We start from the raw sequence: 25074 nt of genomic DNA on the forward strand, positions 1-25074 counted from the left end.
TTAACTGGTACATTCTTACCACTCTTATACCATTGTTAATTCTAAAGCTACTTTTGAAATAAAATTGGTTATTATACTTACATGAGCATCACTGTGGCAATGCCTTTTGTCTTTAAAATATGACATGGGAAAAAAAAAAGTAATTTACTAGAAAGGTGTGATACTTTTATTTTGCACTAAAGTAAATATTCCTTTTAGGATTTTTCTCCCTCATTTTTACGCTTTAAATTTAATTTTTGGTATGTTGGCGATTCATGAAATTACTTTTTTTCGTGTTGTCTTCGTGTGTTCGGAATGAAAACAAATATTTGAGTTCGAAAAATTGTTTGAAATTTGTCTGTGTTTCTTAAAGATATTGTTTTTAACATATGAGCTTTTCGGAAAAAAAACAAACTAGAATTTAATTTATATATGCTCGCTTATTGATATGGCTGTAATTAAAGCCTTTAAGACCTGACCCATTTTTTAGTATTATGTCTATTAATCTACTGATCATGATACTTTCCTTTTCGGTGCATAGTTTTGAATAACTGACAAAATTCTGATGTTATTTCTCTATTGAACTTTGATACATGGACTGAAAATTTAGATGACAAAATAAATTACATGGGTTAAGCTAAAAAAAAAAAAAAAAAAAAAAATTGTTCTCCATCGCTGTATGCAAATGGCCCAAGGAAGTACCAGCGGCACATCATCCCGACGTCACGCACGTAGTGAACACGACACTTCTTCAATATCTTCAAGCAGGTTTGCTGATCCGGAATGGGAAACAAAAGAGGTAAATATAACTATTACATATTGTGTGTCAGTCGGCCAAGTGATAAAAGGACTAGTCCAGTAGATATTTGTAAAGTAGTTATTTCCTTAATTAGAGCTGAAGATTATTTATGTCTGTTGCAACAATTAACATTTGATCACAGCAGGTAGAACAGTAGAAAATTAATTACCGGTGTTGATACAGTATACATTCGTTTAGATGGTCTTTGCATCACTTCCATACTTTTAAAATCCATTGAAGCCATGCCTGTTTGTGGGAGTAATCTACAATGCGATACCATAACAACAATAACAAAGACATGTGAGAGAAACTTGTTCTTCGCAGTGGTGAACATGTCAAACTATCCTATCAACCATCTGTGCTATTTGCCCATCAAGTTTAAGCATGGGTATGGAGGTTGGACAATATCTGAGTTCTTGGACCTATAGGTGAGGCCACATAGAAAGCTACTCTGTGTTCTTGATGTTCGCTTTGTTCACTGCGCCAGGTGGCCAGACAGTATAGTGTAATCCACAATGTCGGTGTTGGCGAGACGCATGCCGTGAGATTGGAGTGATGATTCTGACGATAATTTTCTAGTGGCTGTTACAGTATGTAAACTTAAAAAAAATGTGTTCATGAAGTTAATCTAGAAACAAAAGAATTTGAACAATTTGATCATTTGATGAAGCACTTGCTTGTAAGGACAAAACCCAATTTATGAGTCAATTAAGAATAAAAACAACTCACTTTGACAGCATTCCTTTTAAATCAAATCCCTGGCATTGTCCTGCAATTCCTGCCCTTATGTTCTTCTATTGATTTATTCTATAAACATTGATATTTTCGTAATCCTTAAATGAACTTTGCCATAGACATGACTATTTAAAGCAAAATACTGAGAGAAATTAAAATTAATAAAAAGCAAACACAGAAGCACAGCCCTGCGAAAACATGTTTTTGTTTGTCTGTGCATGCGCAAAGACAGCGACTAAAGATAGTGAAGTAACATGCAATGTAGGTAATCAAAAGAAACCATTTGTAATGAAATAAAACAATTTGAATTGAAATAAAAATAAATCTGAATTAAAACAAATAGAATAAAAAGTAATTAATTGAAATGTGTTGAAATGATTCATCATTCTACATATCAAAATGATACAAACAAAATAATTTGAAACAAAACAGGTGGAATTGAAATGGAACCAAATGAAATGAATTGAAACCTAATGAATCAAAATTAATTGAAACCAAATAAATGAAAAAGAAAAAAAAAATAGCTGGGTCAATCCATGTGAAATCAACCAGTGCTCTCAACCTTACCATTTCAGATTTGGTTAATTTTTGGTACACTTGTTGTATCCATGGAACAGTTGAAAAATACAAAATTTAAAAGTAAAAAATCATATTTTTTGCAATATTTGGAAACAGTAAAAATTTTATTACTTCAAAACTATTAGGTCTTGAGAGTTCAAACTTGTTTTATTCTCTTCGGGTTTTAATGGGCTTTAACCTGATATATAACATGACTGTCTTCCATCAACTTCCATTTTGACATGACAACGTCTAATAAATCGATTAACGCTGGCTGCACGCACAAAAAATTGTCCCACTACGGATGTCCCACTACGGATGTCCCACTTACGCATGCGTGGCATCTCTCTGGTATGTTGCGGACGGTACAGAGAACTCGGCCGGCACGTGGCGGCAAACCGAGGTTATTGTTGTGCACCGCGCCACGGGAGTATATTAGCAAGGAAATGGTGTTCTTACAAGTGCATATTATTTTAATTACTAGTGTAAATCAGTATATTTAAACAGTTTTATATGAGTATTGTTTTAGCTGTGTAACTAAATATTTATTGCTGGTGTGATACTTTTCACGCTTTAGTTTGACATTGGTAATTATTTGTCATGAGTTATTATTTGATCAACTAAATCACACACCGTATTATAGTTATGAGCCCACGAGCGTGTAAATATTTTGAGTCCAACAGAGAATATGCTAGTTAAAAGAAATTCAAACAAATATTGTGCGTGGAATATTATTTTATACCATCTAAAACAATTTTCTCAATATGGCCTCGTGGCCGTGAGGTTAGAATGGCTGACTTCCAATTCAAAGATTGTCGGTTCGAATCCTGGCAACTGCGAATTTTTTTTTGTACTTGTAAAAATAAATACGGCGCACGCAACATTTCAAAAGTAATAAATATATTTGAATTAATTAATGCAAATAAAAGTAAATTTATTAATTAAATTGTACATTTCATTTCACTCCTTTGTATCCATACAAAATAGTGATAATACAATAAAAATTATTCAATTTTCTTCATAAAAGTATGCAGAGGTAGATTTTTTCATACAAAAGATAGAAAAATTAAAAAAAACTTCTTCCTCAAAGAATATAATATTTTTAATGCCTAAATGGTTTGGTTGCAAAAATCCTATTACGGCTCAGTCTCAGGCTGAATATGATATTTCCTTTTCTTCTGGATCAATAATTTCATTAATGTTTTGTTATGACGTTTTCACGTTAAACTATCGTCCGTAAACCGACTTTACAGACAACCAATTTTTTTTCAAAACAAGTAAAAAATATATTTTTAAAAATATAAAAAACATCCTTTTTTTTTTTAAGAAAAACATATGTTATTTGTATACTAATAAGCTACCTAAGCTTATATGCATAGTTTCATAATGGACCAATAGTGGAATCATCCAAAAAAAAAAATATTGTCTTAATAGTGCTTAAGCCAGATTTGCTGATAAATGTCACCAAAGAGTGAGCATTTAATATTAGGTTTTTTAAATGCAAATAGAATCTAATTTTTATAACTGAATAATCAGAATGTATACATTTTGCACTGAAGCGAACAAAATGTTTTATTAATATACAAATTGTAAGTTTTAATGTGTTTGTAAGAATAGCTACATATATATATTTTTTTTTTGCAAATGTTGCTTTCACTGTGAAAAGGATTCCCAACATAACCTGTACATTTCTCTTATTTATCCCAGTCAGTTGTTGTAGGTCTCAGGACCGGTGCAAGGTAAATTGGCACCCTAGGCGAAAAACCTTAAAAGGGGTGTTTTTGAGATTTTCAAAAATATTTTTTTTATTGTTTTGAAAAAAATGGAAGTTGAAGGATGACAGCCTTGTTATATACCAGGTTAAAGCCCATTAAATACTTAAGAGAATAAAACAAGTTTGAGCTCTCTAGACCTAATAGTTTTGAAGTTATATATTTTGTACTGTATCCAAATATTGCAAAAAAATATGTTTATTTTTTTATTTTTTGAATGGCTATTACTCAAACTGTCAACTGTCCCATGGCTTCAACATGTGTACCAAAAATCATTCAAATCTAATGGGGTAAGGTCCAAATTAATTTTTTTATTGGTTGATTTCACATGGAATGACCCAGCAGAGAACCAAACACCTGGCGATGTTGCCAACATAGCGAACACTACTTTGTGTGTCCAGTGACACCTGATATGCAGCTGGCTACGTTTTACTCGCGTAGTGAATATCGCGAACATAGCAAGCATAGCGCACTGTGTGGCCGTAGCTTAAGGTCAACATGGTGGTGCTGACATTACTACCCTGACATTCTTATGGGACAACATTACAATATGGGGGCTTTAGGCGGGGAACATTCACATGCTTGTTTTGCACAAATAATGTTTATTTTGAAACCAACTTTCAGAATTGTATTTTATACTGTAGCCTTACCTAATCTAGTATAGAACAATATACCGAAGTAGGTAACTGCTCCCTGATGATGACGACTGTAATGTCGACCGAAATGTTGGTGAAGTATTTGCCAAGGACACGGCTACAACCCAGAAGCCAAGTTACTTCAATATACAGAAGATGTATATCCTATGGTATTGTATTATATACTGCAATCCTGACCAGTTTAGTATATTTTGCTATTCCACTATTTATAACTTAATTATATATATTTTTAATTATTTTAACATCCCTGGTATTGTATAATACATATTCTATTCTAGTATAGAACACAATATAGTTAATACATTACCTACAGTATCATATTCTATTTGAATATCTCACCCTGGTTAATATATTTTGCAATACCAAATTTATATATTTTAATTGTTTATTATTTTAACTACGGTGTAAAATTTTTGGGTATCATCAAGTGTACTGTAGCCCTACGTATTCAAGTAAATAATACAATACCGCAGATATATTACTTTCCGTACCATAATGTAATTTCCCCAATTACACAATCTTGTGCAAAACAAGCATGTGACTCTTCCCCATCCAAAATTCCTCATTCCTGTGCTTGTACTGTAGGAATATAGAGGTCCTAAATAAAATCATAACCACCTTGTTGATGACTTTATCAATGTCCCTGTCATATTGCATTGAAAACATATAATTTTTTTTATTTAGCTGACCTACCCTCACAAAACATTTTGCTTTCTTGTTATCAGTTCTAGTGCATAGCTAACCTAACCTAAGAAAATAAGCCATTTTTACAATACCTAATATAATTGATGATACATACACCTAATCAAAGAAAATAAATATTTCACCTAACATCGCAAATTAAACACAAATCACACATGTTACTTAACAGCAAACAAAAGGTAAATAAAATACTACTACAAATCACTAAAACATTTAAAAGCTATAAAAAAACCCTTACCTCTCTTGGCTTTATGATGATATTACTCTTGTCAATATTACTCTTGTATATATTAAATTCACCCCAAATCAATTTGGCATTCCACCATTTAATTGATCCACTATCGTCAAACTAACTCAGTCACTTTCCTGGTTACTATTACAATCACAACCACACAACATTCTTTCTCTAAATTGTACTATTAAATAAATTCAGTGTAAATAAACACAACCTTTCATAAATCTCTCATGTCTGCTACATGCATTACCACTTATTTCCAATAAATTTCTTACTACCTACTAAATAGTTATTGTGTACTTATGTAATCACATACCTATTATAACTGTACGTGCCATTCCACTTACTACTGCACTCTGCCCTCACCTGAGGTCTCGGGTTCGAGACGCGGGATGAGCCCAGTGATTGCTGGCGGAGATTATTTAGTTCTTTTCTTTATGAGGGGGCGCAAGGCTAGCCGCTGTGATTGCGTGGGTCGTCGGCCCCAGCGTGGATCACTGGTGGACTCGCGGCGATTATTAATTTATAAACCTTGGGCAAGGAAACAACTTTACAGGTTTACAAGAGCTTCCAAATAAAGCTGGTTCAGGCACACTTTTCTTACACGGTAAATATGATTCTTCACCTAGAAAATTACCTGTTGCTTGTTGTGGCAGCTGGAACACTAGGGTGGATGTCACCATACACAATTATAGTCTGTCACTGTTAACGTGCGCTGTCGAACGCAATCGCGAATGTTGTCGTCATTCTTATCAAGACGCACAGTTATGTTCTTTACCGCGGGACGGAGCGTCCGCCCTAAGCCGCGTTTTGTTGGTTACTGCCTCGTGGCAGCATCGCGAACTTCCTCCGTGCGGGCCGCGCGAGGGGTGCGTTCCGCCAGCGGGATTCGGTGCTGACGGGGTGGGGACCGGGCTTTACCGCCACAGGAGGTACAACGTCAACTCTTACTCGTATCACAATCGCTACTATCGCTCCAAAACTCACACTATCTTTGGGATTTATTTTCACGACAGTACTTAGTTTTTCAATGAACTACTTATTACATATGCTACTTTATTTTTCTCATTCCTTCATTAAAATTTGTTATCATTGGCCAACTTCCATGACATAATACATTTCCCCTAATTTCTTTCCTAATGAAACTCATCCTCACTGCATGGTGTGTTGTAAATTTGACCCCAGGTTCTTTACTGTTACTTTAAATGTGTGTTTTGTTAAACAATGTTTTATTGGTGGTTTCACCATTTTTGCACTTTTGCAATTTATTTTTTTAAGATAATCACCTAAGAGGTTGTGAAAACTTTCATTTTAATAATAAATGTATCAACAATATTATTTAGGTGTTGAAATTACTTCCAGGCACTGCGTCAGAGAGAACTGGAAGAGGCTCGAGCTCGGGCAACTCAGATGGAAAAGACAATGCGATGGTGGTCTGATTGCACTGCAAACTGGCGTGAGAAATGGAGCAAGGTAAGCAATTGTTACTAAGATCTGTAGCTAAATAAAATTAATATGCTAATGACAAAAAATATTTTTAATGTTGCTTTTAATTTTTTTTAGGTTAGAAATGAAAGGAACAAAGCAAGAGAAGAGGCAAAGCTGTTGCGGTCAAAACTAGAAGCGTCACTCAAAGAGACAAATTGTTTCAAGCGTGAGAAACTTGAGTTGGAGTCACAAAATGATCAGTTGAAGAAAGAAATGGAGAAGATTCACATGCTTTTGCTGAAGCACGCCGGACAGTGGGATCAGCATTTTCTCGAGGCTCTGGAGAAGGACGATCCGGACAGAGACGAGATCAACAAGTGTAAGAGCCCAGAGGAGGACAGTGGTGTGGGCTCGACGGTCACCCAGGACAATTCTTCGAGCCTGAGAGCCACGACCCAGCTGGCGGTGAGCTCTGTCAGTGCGGATCTGTACGGATTGAGGGAGGTGTCCTTGCTGGACTCTGAGCTCTCCATCCACAGCAGGGATCTGTCCATCGAAGAGTACGTTCTGCAAGGCGCTGTGCCGAAACATGCAGTAGAGCTGTACGATGGTGCGAAAGAGAATGCGGTGGACCGAGACGGCGGCGAGGACGCTGCGATAGTGAACAGCGACATCCTGATGCTGTACGATGAGGTAACGCAGGGTCTGAACAGGTCCTGCTTGCTGCAGGATGCACCGACCAGCATGAGCGGCCTGTTGACACTGGAGAAGAAATTCTACCTGCAGCCGGATGTGGACCTTCCGTCGCCGGACCAAGAGCAGCTGCTCCAGAAGTTGTCCATGTTGCAGCTAAGGCTGGATGAGGCGTCCAAAACTCTGCAGGCTGAACGGGAGTAAGTTGTCCATCCTATGTCAGAAGGCTGTAAGAGTATCGCCTTTAAATTTTAGAAACTGTCTTAAGATAATTTTATTTCATGTTACTGGTGTACTTAAGATGCAAAGAAGGGAAGAAAACTTTTGTCAGCTTTGCATTAGTTAATTGATACTCATATCAGTGTTTAGTAATAGAATATTGTTTTTTGTTTTCTGTCTCAAATTTATTCAGATTATGGTTTTGGAAATTTTTTTTATTAATTTGATTTATTATTGCATTTGGTATATAGGTTGAAAAGTATTTTCAGCATTTTCTCAAAATATGCGATGGAACTGTAGGCTAACTCAATCAGGAAAATTTCTGTCTCTCTCGTGAAATTGTGGGATTTGCTATTTTAAAGTAGGCCTTTGTTTAACACTGTCTGAAGTAATGGGCTTCTGAGATGGAGTCTATAGGTGCGTCGTCATACCTGGAGGTAATGAGTTCAAAGATGGGGGAAGCTTGTGTGCCCCAATGCATCATTTTGACTCATGGCAAGTTAAATAATATTTCCCACTTGACTTAAGAAAGGTAGGTGGGTATTTTGTTTGTAAATCTCCTTAACGAAGTCATTGTAACAAATGGAAATACATATTACAAGTCAGAGAATTCGGAGAAGGATCCATTTTGTGACACTCCTTTGGAGTGCCACATTTGTTGGTGTGTCATTTTTTTTAGTGCTCTCGCGGATTAGTGAACCTGCATGAATTCTAGCGGTGATATGAGGTATTCGCCGCGGGACTTGTTTACTTGTGTCCTGCTGGGAGGTCTCTGCAGGCTAAGTTCTCACAGAGCGCCTTCTCTCTCTTTGTGTGGAGAGTAGAAAGTTTGTTGGAGGTTGGTATTGTGAAGATTTTGTTTTGTCAGGTTTTAATCTGGCATGCTGTTCTTTTGTCGTGTTTTTCGATAGACGTGAGAGAGACGAGGAAAGAGTTTGTTGTGATCAGGGCGAGATAAGCGACGGACAGCGTAAAATTGTATTTGGTGGCATTGGGATGCAATTTTACTTGTCATGGCAACGACATAAATTTTACCGTTGTTTGAAGACTTGGTATTTGATGGGCGTTCAATGTACGAAAGAATCTTCGTGTTTCACGAGTAATATGGAGGAAGCTATATTACTTTGCTTCAACGAATCCAGCAACTCTGTAAAGGGATTACTGGAAGTTTTCATGCTGGAGGCGGTCTTTACTACTGTGTTCCTGGTTTCGTGTTGCTCTGATATATGAGCGGCCATGTTGGAGGTGCATGGTTTGGTTTCCTGCAGCTATGTTGGAGGGCGGAAGAGAACAGATGAAGAATTTACAGGTTGTGGTCGCCGCATTTCCCTTAAAAGCTGTATTCCTGGGCGAACGACTAAGTGATTGCTGTAAGTGAATTAAGTCCCATACTCGAGTCATTTAATGCCTTGCGCACATCCTCGAAGCTCATTCAATTGTGTGGCTGGAATTTTACTGTAGGAGAGGTTGTGATTATTTTATAATTTTGTTTGCTGCACTGATGAAAAGACACTAATTGCTATTAAGTAAATGTTTGCAATCCGAAATGTTTAGACTTTTTGCATGTCGATGACAGTAAAGAAGAAATGTGGTAAAGTTAGCACATTTTAGGTAGCATTGTTTGGCTTGTTTGAAAAATGAATCTTCACAATTTATAATGTGAGGATTTATGATCGATGGCAAATTACAGCAAGGGATGTTTATAAATCAAGACTGTTATTGTAATACATATTGGGGCTAAGCCAATATTATACTGTAGTCATTACTTTGTTTTGTTTATGCCCCAACTCATATGATTTAAGTGGCTTAAGGAGATATTTATTGTTTAGTACTGTGTATAAATATTTTTCTCGTACCAAATGGAAGTGAACAATGCTCTTAGTGAGGAAAGAAATAATATGGGAACTTGGAGACATAAATATTTATATATATATATATATATATATATATATATATATATATATATATATATATATATATATATTTAAGGAATATTTAATGATGCTTGATATATTTTAAATATACATGTATATAGTATTTTTTTTTTTGTTTTCACACTTTGTACCTGTGGAAGTTATTGAAAAAAGGTGCAACTGAGGTATTGGGTATTGAGAGTTATGCTGGCATAATTCTTATATTGGAGGGTGTGTATTATAACCGTGACTTAGGTTTTGAGGAGAGGTTGACAAACCTCTGTGTTTTGATGGCAGTGGTGTGGCCTGTGATACTGTTCTCCAGCCCCTTTACCCTTAGTTTATGATACACCAATTGTGGATAGTGAGTATTGTAGTGTGGATTGATTCTATTCAGAGAGCTCTAAATGTTAACTTTTGCTGTTCTCTCCTTGTTAAGTATTTTGCATTTGAGCTGTTATCAAGTTTTATGGACACACATCTTTTGTTATTTATTGTTTGGGTTCTTTACACAGCATATTAAATTTCTCTTATGAATCTAGTTTTTTACATCTTGAGTTTCCTTGCCCCTCTATTCCCCTTGATAAGTGGTGAATGTAGAGTAGGGTACTCACAATCTCATTATTTTTCTGATTTTATTTTGGGGGGGAAAAAAACCCATAGAAAACTGTAGTCAGGATCTATGGAGTGATTCAATCCTGGATCCTCCTGAATGCAAGCCCAATGTTTCTAGATATGATTGGCAAAAGTCCTGAAAGAAATTGGGTAGGATTGAACCCAGGTCTGCATGTTCTTAGTTTATGACTTAATGGTACTATTTCTTGTTGACATTGGGGTCGTGAGAGAGGGTGCGGGATGAGATGTCAGATTGGGGCATTGACGAAATGCACGGGGTGGGGGAAAGCAGGTGTGCTTCGGGAAAACAATACTAGCGCTCGGCAACATTCTACGTATCTTAGTTCGATTTTGCCCGGGGGATTAAAAATCCAGATGGCCTTGGTGCTAAGCCCTCCCTGTGGGCAGTGAGAAGACCTCCCTGCACCGAGGGCTGCAGCGGCTGCAAGGGGAGCTGCAGGAGACGCGGGAGCGCTGCGAGGGGCTGCGGGCGGCCAAGCAGGAGGCTGTGCGGGAGCTGCTGCACCTGCAGGACCAGCACCAGGACCAGGTGCGCCTCATCCAGTTGGACCTGCAGGACGAGGCGTCCTCCCGCGAGGGCACGGACCGCCGCCTGGCCGACCTGCGCTCCGAGGTGAGCGCTCGCATCTGCAGGTCCCCGGACTGTCACAATGGTCAGTAAAATATCAAGGACACTTCAATACATTTGCTGTTAAAGTTGTTGAAATCTCAGCTCTTGATCAAAAATCATCGAAGACCGTAAGATCAAAAGTGGTTGAATTTTTGAAGTCCTGTTATTGCAGTCCAGCTTAAATTAACACTTTTTAGTCCTTACAGAGTGTTTTCTTTTTGTGTAAAAGGTTTTAAATTGTACAACTTGTTCTAACACATATGTTGTCAGTTGGGGTGTCTGAGATTTGTACATTTGAGATACGCTTTGTGCAGTTAATGAGTGAAGTAAGGTTAATTTTACTTTGAAGGATTTAGCAAACAAAAATGTTTCTCTTCCATGTAGTAATAATTAAAAATGTTCTTACTTGGGTGCGTTCATATTTTGTTTTCTTAAAAGAAACGTGGTTGTATCAGTTGTATGTACAAGGATCTGTGAATCATAGGTTATCATAATAGCATATTTAAGATGCAATAGTCAAAATCATTGAATAATGCAAACGTCACACAGAATGAACATTAGTGCACCTAGCGACTGGAATTTTCTCAGGGTACTACGGAAAGCATAACAGCTGATACTTTCCCTGGTAAAATGTTGTGGTATGTTGCCGGCGACCAACGCGCACACGTCTTTTAACTTAACTTCAAGTGACAAGTGAATGGTTCGTAAATCTTTGAAAATTGCAGGGTACACTGACAAAGGGCAATCTCCCCTTCCCTCACCACTAGCCCGCCCACATGGAAAGATATCTCCAGTAGGAAGTGTCCAAACGTAAACAAAGGATTTTTTGTGCGGAGATTCCGACCCTTTTTTTGTCCCTCTTTTCACTAGCAGACAGGGATGACAATTTCAACTAAAAATAGACTTATAGAAAGATTACACAGGTCCAATATACATACTTTTAAAACTTATCAAAAAATAAACTGACATAACTTAAAGTTGTGTTTCAGCACTCAAAACAAAAACTTCCTTTGTTCTGTCCACTTGCCCTACCTCTAAAAGTCTTCAAGGCCACAAGACCGGTACTTTACACTGTCTCTCTCATTCCTCCAGCGGTGGCTGACCTCTATCACTTCCACCCCCTTCTCCAATAGGATGCCCTCCTGACACGCCGTGTCTCTGCAGCCTTTAGCACTTCCACCCCAGTCAGCTAAATTTTTCCCAGCCACAGATTTTCAAGCCAAACGACCCAATGACAATAGTAATTCCATTATTCTGAAGAGTTGGGTTTTGCAAGACAAAGTGTCCTTTCATTATTTCATGAATATAGCTCTCTATTCACTTTTATTCAATAAGTATTAAAAATAGCTTCCCTGAAAATATTTTTTGTAAGTGGAATTATTTTTTATATAATTTTAATCTTATATTTATATAAATTAAAATGTCACTTGGTTTGTTATTTATGTCCTTTAACTAAAGAAATTATTTTTTTACTCAAGAATTCCTCCAATTTCACCCAAACATTTTAAAACTTGCTATTCAATAAATTTCATGGTCTCTAGGTCTCTACTTATATTTATAATACAACTAACATATCCTGTATTAATATACTCTTTACACAGACCTCTGTTAACTTGGGTGTCCATCCCTTACCCATTATAATACATACATTACTTGCCACTCCAGTATTAGTTATTTATCATTTATTTTTTTATAAATTACTTAATCTCTTGTGAATGAATATTAACATATTTCTCAAGTAATTTTTTATTGATGTGGCTAATTTAAATACTGATCCAGCAAAAAAAGCTGTTAGTTTGTATTACAAGATATTGCTGCACCACAATATGCTGGTACAGTGCTGCTCCAGCATGCAGTGACATGAGAAGCAACTGTGCTACCTAGGTGCTAAATGACTTGTTTGTGGTATAAATTTTGGTTCAGTAGGTCACTGATGAGTCATGTTAAACAAATACACCCTTTATTAGGGCATACTGTATCTTTGGTGTGACTGAAAATGTGTGGAGGTTAACCTAAAACTGAGAACTGAAAATCAATTTTTTTTTTTACCGTAACTGAACCAAGAACAAGGAAAACTGTAGAACCGACACATCACTACCAAGCAAACTTTTATTAAAAATAAATCTGCAGTAACTAGATGCCAAAACCCAGTGTTAATATAATGGGGTTAAAGAACATCTGCTGTACTGCAACATGTTTGTTTTGACAGTTTAATTATTTATTATTATTTACGATTTATTTTATTTTGTTTGCTCTATGTATAATATTATTTATTTTCAGAAACGGCAATATTTGGTTATGTATGTCTATGAAAAAGTGATTCTTTGGATTTTTACCGGACTATTTGAACGAGGTATTGTTGATACCCCTCTAAGGACTAATGGACTTGAAAACTGTAAACGGTAAAATTAACGCCGTTTATTTATAATGTAAATTATTATTTTAATATTTATGTATTTAAATTTTAAGTGAAATTTTGTTATCCGCGCAATTGTTGCGTTCGGAGTTTACGTTTTCGGTAAGAAATTAAGTAACTAAAACGGTCCTTTTGGCCAATCACGGGCCACCATTTAAAAGTGAGTCTTACTGGTTATTTTGAGGAGACTAGTAAGAAAGAGAGTTCTACAATGGCCAGCTGAATGAGCGGCAACTTCGTGACGTCGGCGATTTTAAATCCTGAATATTAGCTATCTAGCATCAGGCATCCCGGATAGTGGATGGTAATTATGAACCATTAGGGAGTTCAGAACATTTAAATAGGATTTATCTAAAAAGATAAATATTATAGGAGTGATTAACGTGAGTAATAAAAGTGCCCAGATTTTTTTGTGCCCTAATCTTATGCACGAATCACGAATCTCCCGTTTTTACGTCACATCGTTGCCGAAACTTATTATAAACATTGATTTCACGAATTAAATTGACTTTATAGATAATCTAAATAATACTTGGACATAAATTTTACGAATTTACACATTTAATTAACAGACTCAGTGGTCCTATAGATGAGAGGCTCTGAGCTCTGCCGATGATTTTGAACCTATCTAGCCGAGGTAAATTGATTTAAGTTCCCTAAAAACATTAATTAAAAACTGTGTAGTGTCAACGAACCCGAATTAAGACTTTTGAAAATATTTTAATGTGCGCAACATAACTCCTGGTAATTGAACTGTTATTGAATTACTATGATGTCACCGTTAAGTTAGGTTGTTGTTTTGGATATGAATAATAATTAAATATATTAATAAGATTGAAAAATCTTTTAAATCGTTTTTACATTGGAAATAAAAATAATTCTATATTTATTTTTCAAAGTATTGTGTTGTGTCATCTGTACTTTCACCTACTCCCAGTGTATATGTATGTATGTATGTTGGTAACCAATCAAGTGACACCTAACTGTGACTTACCTTATATCAACATTACCAGTGAAGAGTCACATAATTAAGAAATCTAATTTATTACACAGTTTTATTCAGCCCAACGTTTTAGTGTGTGTGTGGAGCCTACTAAGCAGCACGAAAGTAGCTCTACATATTTATTTGGCTAACCTAGTGGGGCCTATTTATTACAAAATAAAACTACTATAAGGTTCCCCCACTGTGGTATAAATTTTGGTTCAGTAGGTCACTGATGAGTCATGTTAAACAAATACACCCTTTATTAGGGCATACTGTATCTTTGGTGTGACTGAAAATGTGTGGAGGTTAACCTAAAACTGAGAACTGAGAATCAATTTTTTTTTTTACCGTAACTGAACCAAGAACAAGGAAAACTGTAGAACCGACACATCACTACCAAGCAAACTTTTATTAAAAATAAATCTGCAGTAACTAGATGCCAAAACCCAGTGTTAATATAATGGGGTTAAAGAACATCTGCTTTGGAGCCAACTGAGCATTAACTGTCATGAACATTTTTTTTAAACCCTGAGAATTAAAAAAGTAAATTTCTACACCTGATGTTAAATAAATTAGTTAATGAACAATATTAGCAAAACATTGAACTCTTTAAGTTTTGAGCACCAATTTCATTTATTAGCTAGTTAATCATTATTTTCTTGATTTATATAAGTTGGAAAGTATTATTTTCAAAATACAAAAATATAAAATGGTAATCTTAAGACATGTAAATATATTCATGGTAAAATTGTACCAAAATCAGGGACTGGAAGTAGCGCGCTACTAGTAATGACGTTATTTGTAACAGTTACTTTTTATGGTAACGATCGTGGTAACGCAATATATTAAGTTTTCAGTAACTGTAACTGTAACTGAATTACATTTTTCTGCCTTAAAGAAACGATAATTGTCGTTACTTCTTGCGTTACATTTTTTAAATGTATTTCTTATTGAATGAACAACGATTTGTTGATTTTTTCAATCCCAGAACGAAAATCCCGACAAGCATATTATTTGCGATGGTATTGCTTGTACTTGTAAAACTGCTGTTGGCTAGCCTGCGCTCGTATTTTGATTGTCATTTATTTAATATTTGCGACATGCGGGTTTACTACTGTGCTGATTAATTAATTAACCTACCTGTGCACATGCGCAAAAGCAATGACAGAATCTAATGAAGCGAGAAGCCGAGAAAGCAGTCCAGAATTTTCGTTGCAGTGGCCTTCATATTCTATTTTATTCGAAGTTCGGTCGAGTGATGAAAATATGTAACGTTATTGTGAAGTTCTTGTTGTATGGTGCTGCAAACAATTTTGTAGTGTGACTCAATGTAATTTAAGACCTATTTAAAAAATTTCAGTTTAAATAAACATACATCTTTAGTAAACACAATATGTTTTATTAGCTTTTAATTACATATAACAATATTACCTACGTATCACATTTTTAGTTTTTCACAAAGTAACTGTTAAAGTAACTTACAGTTACTTTTCTCAGAACTGTAACTGGTTTATTTTCAGTAGTGTAACTTGTAGTTGTAACAGGGTTACATTTCCAATGGAGTATTTGTAACTGTAACTGAGTTACGTTTTAAAAGTAACTTTCCTGTCCCTGACCAAAATACACTTTGTATATTTGTTATGGTCCAGGTGTTTTGTGCTGGTAAAATATAGTTTAGTAAAACCAGTAGCGTTGTGTCATATCTTTATATGTTCATATAGAGTCTTACAACGGTAGTAAGACAAAATAAAATGAAAGGTAAGGAAGGTGACATGACACCACACCATACACAAGTGACACAGCAACCTACCAAGACACTATGTAGTTTTTAAAACATGTAATGGATGGGTTTGTTACTGTAAAGGAGTTATTTTTTAAAGTCTAGTATTTGGCGTATACTGTGTTCATTTTATGCATGTTTTATTGCATGCTTGAATGTTATTACTGACGTTGACAGCAGTGGCTGTATAGTTGAGTGATCCCCTCCCTCCCTGGCAGCTGGAGAGGCTGCAGGCGGAGAACGCTGCGGAGTGGGGCAAGCGGGAGCGGCTGGAGACGGAGAAGCTGGCGTTGGAGCGTGACAACAAGAAGCTGCGAGCGGAGCTGCGCGACCTGCAGGAGAGGCTCGAGAGGAAGGGGCGCCCACTCTCCACGTCGGACGCCGACCTGCGCCAGCTGCAGCAGGAGCTGGTCGACAGGAACAAGGTTGGGCAACCCTGTCCCAGTGCCAATTATCCGCGGTTCCTGGTGTGTACCCAATATACATAGTGTGCAGTAAGTTAAATATATATATATATATATATATATATGTATATATATATATATATATATATATATATATATATATATATATATATATTAAATAGGTGTAGTGCACGTCAAACATCCATCGAGTTGAACACCAGAGTTTGGTGGAAAAGCGTTGCTTGGAACAGACCAGTAGAATCAAAAAATAGGGAGAGCACTATAGCAGAGTGTCTACAGATCATGAAAGTCACAAAAAAGTCCTGAAATAAACAATAACAAAAAGAATAAAAAATAATAAAATATATAAAAAAAGGCATGGTCTCGCATGTCTTGTTATTTTTTTTTGACATTACTTTTATTCAAGGGTTATTTTTTAAAACTTTAACCAAAAACCTACTTTGTATTTGTTGTTTTGCCATAATTTTTTTTCAAAAGATATTTACTTCGTGTAATATTGTTGCATGCCTGCTTCACAATCAAAGGGCACCAACGTCATTTTCTCCTCCTCCATGCCCTATGTGCACACGGGATCTTGCCGGCGCCTGGAGGCCGGCAATCAGCCACCTAACAAGCTTTTTGCCACTCCTCCAGTGCCTTGGAGAGCCGAGGAGCGCCGACCTCCGCTGAACACTTTAGTCCCTCCCCCGCGCTCGCCCTACGCATCTTCCCTGTGGCCATGACGGTATAAAAGGCAGCGCCCAAGCAGTAAACAACCAGTTGTCCTAGGGCCGAGAGCCGTACAGAGCCTCCCACGTTCTCTTTGCCCGCACCAGCTTGTCAGCAGCCACCTTTGGCCGCCTCTGCCAATAGCCATCCAGATGCCAATGGTCTAACGCTAGGGTAGTTTTGGATGATGTAAGGTGTATGTTTCAAGCCAGCCAGGGGGCAAGTTTTGTTTATCGTATTACAATAAACCCCCTGTGGACAACCACTCATCTTCTTTTTGTTCACTAAGGAACGTATCTTTCTCTCTCTCTATGGTCAGCTCGTCTTTCACCCATCTGGATCTTCGCAGGCACCCCACCGATCCTGAGGGAAATGTCAGGGAATATGGCTCGGTGACCTGGGTTCGACCCTTGCAGCCTGTCTCTTTCCTAGCTGACACAGGGGTGGTTTAACAGTGGCTGGAGTACCCCGCAAAATTGGCCTACTGGGAAAACGTCACCTCATAGAAGATGGATCGGTCGGTCAGGAACGACCCCTACTATACACCTTAGCTCCGCGAGCCTGGTCGGCACTCGGCATGGCACCAACAGTCACTCATGCCCTACCATAATGCAAGAAAGGGGGGCGATGAGTGAAGTGACAGGTAGCCCAATTGGCCTGGCTGGCAAAGGAGGGAAACCATGTCCACGAAAAGACCCATAACAGGGCTGTGGCCCAAGCTCAGAGGGCCGGACCCGAAGAATCCCAGCCCACCGCCGCCTAACTGCCCTGTGGCAGGGCAGCATGAAAGAAGGCTGCCTGCCTGACCTCCATGCCCTTGGGTAGGGACAGAAGTTGTTCAACAATGTCATAGTGTAAAAAGGCGATCAACTCTTCTTAATTATCACTTGCCCACCTTTTTACTAGCGTTGTTCCGATACCGATACTTAGTATCTGTATCGGCCGATACTTAACTTTTTTTTAATGTACTTGTATCGGGCATGGTATCGGGCCGATACATTAGTATCGGGTTACAAAAAAAAATAAAAACGGCCTTTTAAGCATTATCAATACATTATCAGCAATATTTTTCAAAGAAATAAAACGGCAGCTATGTTTGCTTACTAATAGACCATTGCCGGCAGTGAATACGTCATGTTATCGTTATCTTATCTTTATAGCCTGCTCGTCTGGCGCTCGCGCTGCACAACACAGCAGTAATAACAAACATAAACGACTACTACGACACACCAACGATAATATCACCAGGTACGGTAATGCTGACTCATACAAGTTTCGACATGTCGCATCTGCACGGAGACCACTGTGGTAAAATCGTGTCTCGGGGTGGTAAGGATAAAAGTAGTTTCACGACATCAAATCTTACCAAGCATTTGAAACAGGATGGGAAGGAAGCGCGGAGACAGTCAGTTACAAATAAATTGAAAAGGCTGTTCAAGATTGCTACATAATAGCTTACAATATATTCAATTTTAAATTAATAAAAAAAGATGTGCTCATGCACATTAAGGTATTTCACATTTTCTCAACAATAAAATAAATAAAATAATGTAGCTTAGGCAGACACTCAAGCTGTAAGAATTCCAGTCCTTGCATTTCTATGTGTTTCCCCCTATCAGCTGTATAAGTTAATCTACGTTGCTATGCGTCAGGTGCCGGAAATGTTGTGAGGAAGGAAGGGTGAGTATAGTTCATTTGCGGTAAAATAAATAATTTTATGGCCCTGCTAAATCTTTCCATTCTTTCAAAGATTCTGTGATTTCCCAGCATAAATACTGCTGTGTGACTAAAAAAACAAAGTGTATCATAGTGACTTATACAGAATTTACTGACGGTAAATGGCTGTCGCGTGAGCCTTAAAAATATTAATTTTTACCGGGAATGGACTATAAAGTCTGGCTTTTGTCACACGCAGTAGCTTGGGAGGAGGGCAAGTGGGTGTTGACGTGTTGACGTCTCATGAAGGGGGGAAATGTTGGAATGTGAGTTGGAGTGGGAGGGAGGGAGAGAGACATGATGGTCTGTTTTTCTGGGAGGGTTGAGCCTTGAAGAATGTCACCACGGGAGGGAGAGGTAAGCCATATGACGTCATGCCGCCACCGCTGCCGCCAGCCTGACCGGACGAGCTTAGCGCGCACCACTACATCGTAGAAGCAACCGCCACCACATTTTTACTTTTAGCACAAATACCGAGGCTGTAATAAGTAGCATAGCACTTGTTTTGGTAATTCTTTATGATTTGGTACTGTTTGAAAAGAAATGAAATCATTATTAAAGTTTTTTACATTATTTTTGACAGACTCGATTTTAAAGCCCCCCCAATGTTTTGAGATAAAAATTTTGGGAAAAAATATATTCGAGTAAATACGGTATTTCAATTATTAGTTTGTTATTTTTAATAGTGTAGTAAAAATAAATTTTTTTTTTAAATTTTCATTGATTTTTTTATTTTTTTTACATTACTGCACAACAGTATTGGCATGTAAAAATATAAAATAATAAAAAAAAACACTGGTATCGGGGTATCGGCAATGGTATCGGGGTATCGGTATCGGTATCGGTATCGGAAAATATGGTATCGGAACAACTCTACTTTTTACACCTATGATATTACACTAAGTGAATATATGTTGAAAATATTTTTGGCAGAAAAACAAATGCAAGGGAATTATGGAGTTAAAATTTTAGAAATAGCCCTTAAAAAAATTATGACAAAAAAAATTAAAAAAATCAACATGTGTTTGATACCGAGCTTTAAGGAACCAAATAGTGCACATTCAGCATGACCCAGTTACACATCAACTATTCTAAAAACATCAATCATTGTAATGACACCCTGCATGTGACTACGTATAAGTATCACTTGTCAAGTACTACATCATAACATTTTTTGAACTGATATGACACTTGAAGAAAAATGCAGCACTTAAGGAAATTTTTTAATTACCTAGGCCGTGCCCTAGTGATTGCATTCCCTTCCCCTGCTTTCCCTTCCATCCTGATTATTTCTCATGCTCCTCACATGTGCACTGACAGTTCGCACGACTTCTGGCGCATACTCTGTTATGCCAAATTTATTTTTAAAATTGGCATTGTGCAGCTTACATAATTGAAAGCAGAAATATGTTTTGATAGTTCGCATTAAACAAAGAATTATAATTTAGACCAACGTCTTGAATATTGATTTTATATAATAATTGTGCAATGGGATGTCAGAGTGAAATATTCTTATCACAGTGATGTGCTAAGTGATCCTTCGTATGAAATGATTTTCAATTGGCCGACAGACTTGAATTGGTTACTACTGTGATATCCATTTGTATGGTATCGAAATGAACTATTTTGTAATGAACTATTTTAATTGTATAGTGAATAGTTATATCAAGAGCCATAAAGAAACTCATTGAACTTCAGTTGTACTGTGGAAAATAGATAGAGGATTGTTGATTATTGTACTACGACACATTTGTATGATAAACAGATGAACACGTACTACTAAAGGTACTATTTGTAGGTTTTATACTCCATGATCTATAAACAAAATGGAATGTAAAGGGTAAATTATGTATGAAAATTTTCATGTATTTGTCAACTACGTATTAGCATCCTGATTAGTGATTTCAAATTCTTATAGTAAATATGATAATTCTGATTATTACATTTGAATTATTATTTGCTATATATTTTTATCTTGCCACTATTTTAAACAATAACTTTATGTGCTACTATCTCAGTATACACCTAGAGGATACCATAGTAGATAGGAGTCTCATTATTTTGTTTGTTCTTCAATCTTACCTAGCTGAGGCAGCTGTGACTTTATTGACTCCAGAAAATTCATGTGTTGTAAATATTGTGCTATAATCAATAATATGTGTGTTATTATATAGTGAACATGGGTACAAAAGAAATTAGGCTGCTGGTATTGATTTTTTTTTGTTAACTTAAATATCATTGCAAAGGATATTGTTATTTTGTTTTGAACTTGACCAAGTTAGTTTTTAGCATTCAGTGTCACTTTCTATGTTTCTAACTATTATCTTTGAAAGATTTGTGCAATGGTAGTGCATGACTTGATGTAAGCTTTTGGACATATGCCATTGCTAAGCACATGTATGTCTGTAGAAGAAAACTACAAAAAACCCAAAAGACAAAAAACACAAATTAAGAAAAAAAAAATTGCTGTTGTCAACAGGATATAACACCACATAATATTCCATAACAGGAATATGGTCAACAAACAAAGAAAAAGAGAACGAAAAAACCCCCACAAATGATGACAGCACAAAAATATTGAACAAAAAACAATTCAGCATAACAGTTGAAAAGAGACAAAAACACAACACAAAACGAAACAAACACAATAGTTTTCCAAAACAGAAGAGAACGAAAAAACCCCCCACAAATGATGACAGCACAAAAATATTGAACCCAAACAAATTCAGCACAACAGTTGAAACGAGACAAAAACACGACAAAACGAAAAGACGAAACAAACTCAGTAGTTTTCCAAAACAGAAACAAGCGACGTTTTGGGAACTGCTACATGCTCCCGTCCTCAGGCAGAGACGCGTATGGTTCAATATTTTTGTGTTGTCATCATTTGTGGGTTTTTTTTTGTTCTCTTAGTCCATTTTTCTTTGTTTGTTGACCATATTCCTTTTATGGAATATTATGTGTTATTTATATCCTGTTGACAACAGCAATTTTTTGCTTAATTTGTGCTTTTGTCTTTTAGGTTTTTTGTAGTTTTCTTCTACAGACATACATGTGCTTAGCAATGGCGTAAGAATGTCCAAAAGCTTACATCAAATCATGTTTCTAACTGTTTAACGTAATTTAGAAGAAATTATAGAATTTTGTCTAACTTGAGCGACACATGATTGTGTCAACATGTGATCTCTTTTTTGTGTTTTTTACACATAATTTTGACCTCAATTACATGACCATCATACAGAATTTATTTTTATTTTACTCTGTCTAACATTGTATAAAATTATTCTTTACCCTTAAAAAAAAGTATAAAAAAGTTGTAATTTTTACTTTTTACTTTCTCCTTAAAAAGTATAAAAAAAGTTCTTATTTTTACTTGAACGCCTGAGAGAATAATAAAAAATAGGCAGGAAGACAGAACTTTCAGATATTTTGTTAATTTGTTATTGTAGTTATAAACACACACTGGTACAATTCATCTGACACATGCAGCTGTGCTGATGCTGGAATAAATTCATGAATTTAGTCTAAATGGAAGGTGATAAAAGATGAGAATGGACTATTGATGTTGGGGGAAAATTGAAATACCCATGTAAAACAAAACTGGTCCATGCTAACTAGAGATGGGTCGTAAAATCACGACCTGTGATTTAGCAGCAGTTATCAAAAAATCGCAGTGATTCATCACACAAAGTATCAGTGGTAAGAATAGCGAGATCATCTGTCACACTCTTGTGTGTGACGTGACTAGCATTCCAGCCGATGTGGCAGATATAGGAGTTCGGAAAAGTGTGATTGCTTCCATACCACCCGAAGGCAGAACAGCTCTCAGTAAGCTGTGACTGCTCTCAAACCACCAATAGCAATGCAGTTTTGAAGAAAATGACTAGTTTGGAAATATCAAGAAAGTAGTACAGTAAACTCTCGCAAATCCGTGGGTGTCGGGGATTTATGACCTTCGGATTTTTGAAAACTTCGGATTTTTGAAAAATTTTCATTAAAATACAAAAAAAAAATTCTAAAAGATAAGATGGTAGTCAATGAACATGTAATACTACCACAGGACGTCATAATAAACAAGACACTTGAGAAGTTAACATAATGGTACGTAAGCAATACCAGTATAGTCCATTCATAGTAAATGAAGCACCCGAGAAATTTTTTTTCCTGAAAATTTACAGCCTGGCCTGATTAAATTTAACACACCCATTTGTTCAAGTTGGTAGTAAATTGTGTAAAAAGTAATTTAAAGTCATCTTAAATTAAATTAATGGCACCCGAAGTCGCACTTTGATGTGAAAGAGCTAGGCGTAGCAATGTGGCGTGCGCTGAAACGGGAAGCCCCTTGATAAGGGGAAGTGAATTTAGGAGGGGCGGGAGAGAGAAGCGATACGTAGCTGGCAAGAGACTCAAGGCCACTCCCTCACAGACACACGGCCAGTCCAGTTAAACTAAAGAGAAACGGGAGGAATAAAAAAAAATCATTAGTTAATTGTACACTAGAACCATCAAAAAATCTGAAATTTTGGCACAAAACAAAAATAATCGGGGAAAAAATGGTAAAACTCACAATAAAAGCTTATACAAAGCTATTATTTAACATGCAGCATATATTTTGTGTTGGTTTATAGTGCACTTACTAATGTTCGTATAAGAAGAGAAAAAAAATTGGACAGTCCGTTTAAAAACACGGCAGCAGTAGCTTGTGCGACGTAAGTGGGAGTGCGAGAATCTCGTCTAGACAGGCTGGCGGCTGCAAAGGCAGCGGATGCATGACGTCATACGGCTTACCTCTCCCTCCCAGACAACAAACCATCTCTCTCCCTCTCTCCAGCCCTCTAGCCATTTTCTGCGTGTGAAACTGTCAACATCCTTCCTCCCCTACTCCACACTGCATGCGACGAAAGCCAGGTTGTATAGACCATTCCCGGTAAAATGAACATTTTTTTAAGGCCCCCCACGGCAGCCATTTACCGTTAATTTTTTGATACAATTTGTTTGTTAGTTACAGAACATTATTTCTGCTGGAAAATCTCTGAAACTTCAAAATTTCTTTAATGGAAAAATTTAGCAGGGCGGTTAGAGTATTTATTTTTACCGCAAATGAACTATACTCACCTTCCCTCCGGCCAGCATTCCCGGCGTGTGACGCATGACAACTACAGTCGTGTGCCGCGCACAGCTAGGAAACTTGTCACTGGCAACATGTTTCACACACTGACACACGGTGCCCAGAGCTTCAGGAAAACCTACGCGATTTCCAACCTACTCTAAATATCCGACTGGAGTCTGTTTACGAAAAGCATTTAAGAATTTGCTAATGCCCAACTGTTTTTTTTATATCGGATTAAGAGGAGTTAAAATGGCTAAAAGGCATGGTTTTGAAGTTTTAGGTGTAAAAAACCGTTAAAAAATTTCTTGAAAGCACCAGAGGAAAAGGCATTACACCTTTATCTTTATTTTCCCGCCATATAATGTTACGGTCACCGCTCAAATTTCACAGTTATCTGACGGGAACGAGATGACTGCGCGCCAGTTCAGAGCCTTTTACCGCGCTATAAATATCAGTGAGCGTCGCTCTTATCATCCACTGAGAATAGTGATACATACATCTAAACAGTAACGATCATGTCACTTCGGAAATACCCCGGATTTCTGAGAACTTCGGATTCTCGGGCCACGGACTGGCGAGAGTTTACTGTAGTTGGACAGTAATTGGGCAGACAATCAGGTTTGAAATCCCTGTAGTGTAATTGCCAAACAGCGGGCACTACACGAGTAAATTTTCAATTTGTCTGACCTTCGGGAATGCGGACACCGTGCGAGTGTGTTGGGCTGAGAGCGGCGTCGCGTTCCCCCCTGGCAGGAGCTGTCGGACCTGCGGCACTCGCACGCCAAGTTGAAGAAAGTGCTGCAGGACAAGTCCACGGAGTTGGCGCACGCGGTGCGGCGCGCAGAGCAGTACGAGGCGGAGGTGAAGCGACTGCGCGGGCGCGTCGAGGAGCTCAAGAAGGAGCTGGCCGCAGCCGAGGACGAGGTTGACGGCGCCTCCAACAGCATCAGGTGAGTCGTGAGAACAGTGCAGATCCTACGGGGGGAGCCATGGAGGCTG

At 37.2% G+C, this 25074-nt stretch overlaps 1 protein-coding gene across 3 annotated transcripts in view; it reads left to right on the top strand.

The window, feature by feature from the left end:
• Positions 1-268: 268 nt before the first annotated feature.
• LOC134546207 (coiled-coil domain-containing protein 102A) overlaps positions 269-25074 on the top strand; it is a 39417-nt gene continuing 14611 nt past the window's right edge. For all 3 annotated transcript variants that reach the window (XM_063388818.1, XM_063388819.1, XM_063388820.1), the window contains exons 1-6: positions 269-778; positions 6799-6909; positions 7000-7757; positions 10713-10938; positions 16335-16541; positions 24829-25025. In XM_063388818.1, the coding sequence (XP_063244888.1) occupies positions 659-778; positions 6799-6909; positions 7000-7757; positions 10713-10938; positions 16335-16541; positions 24829-25025 (1619 nt within the window). In that variant the 5' untranslated portion in view covers positions 269-658. The remainder of the gene's footprint in view (positions 779-6798; positions 6910-6999; positions 7758-10712; positions 10939-16334; positions 16542-24828; positions 25026-25074) is intronic.

The sequence above is a fragment of the Bacillus rossius genome, chromosome 1, assembly GCF_032445375.1.
Source record: "Bacillus rossius redtenbacheri isolate Brsri chromosome 1, Brsri_v3, whole genome shotgun sequence".
NCBI lineage: Eukaryota > Metazoa > Arthropoda > Insecta > Phasmatodea > Bacillidae > Bacillus > Bacillus rossius.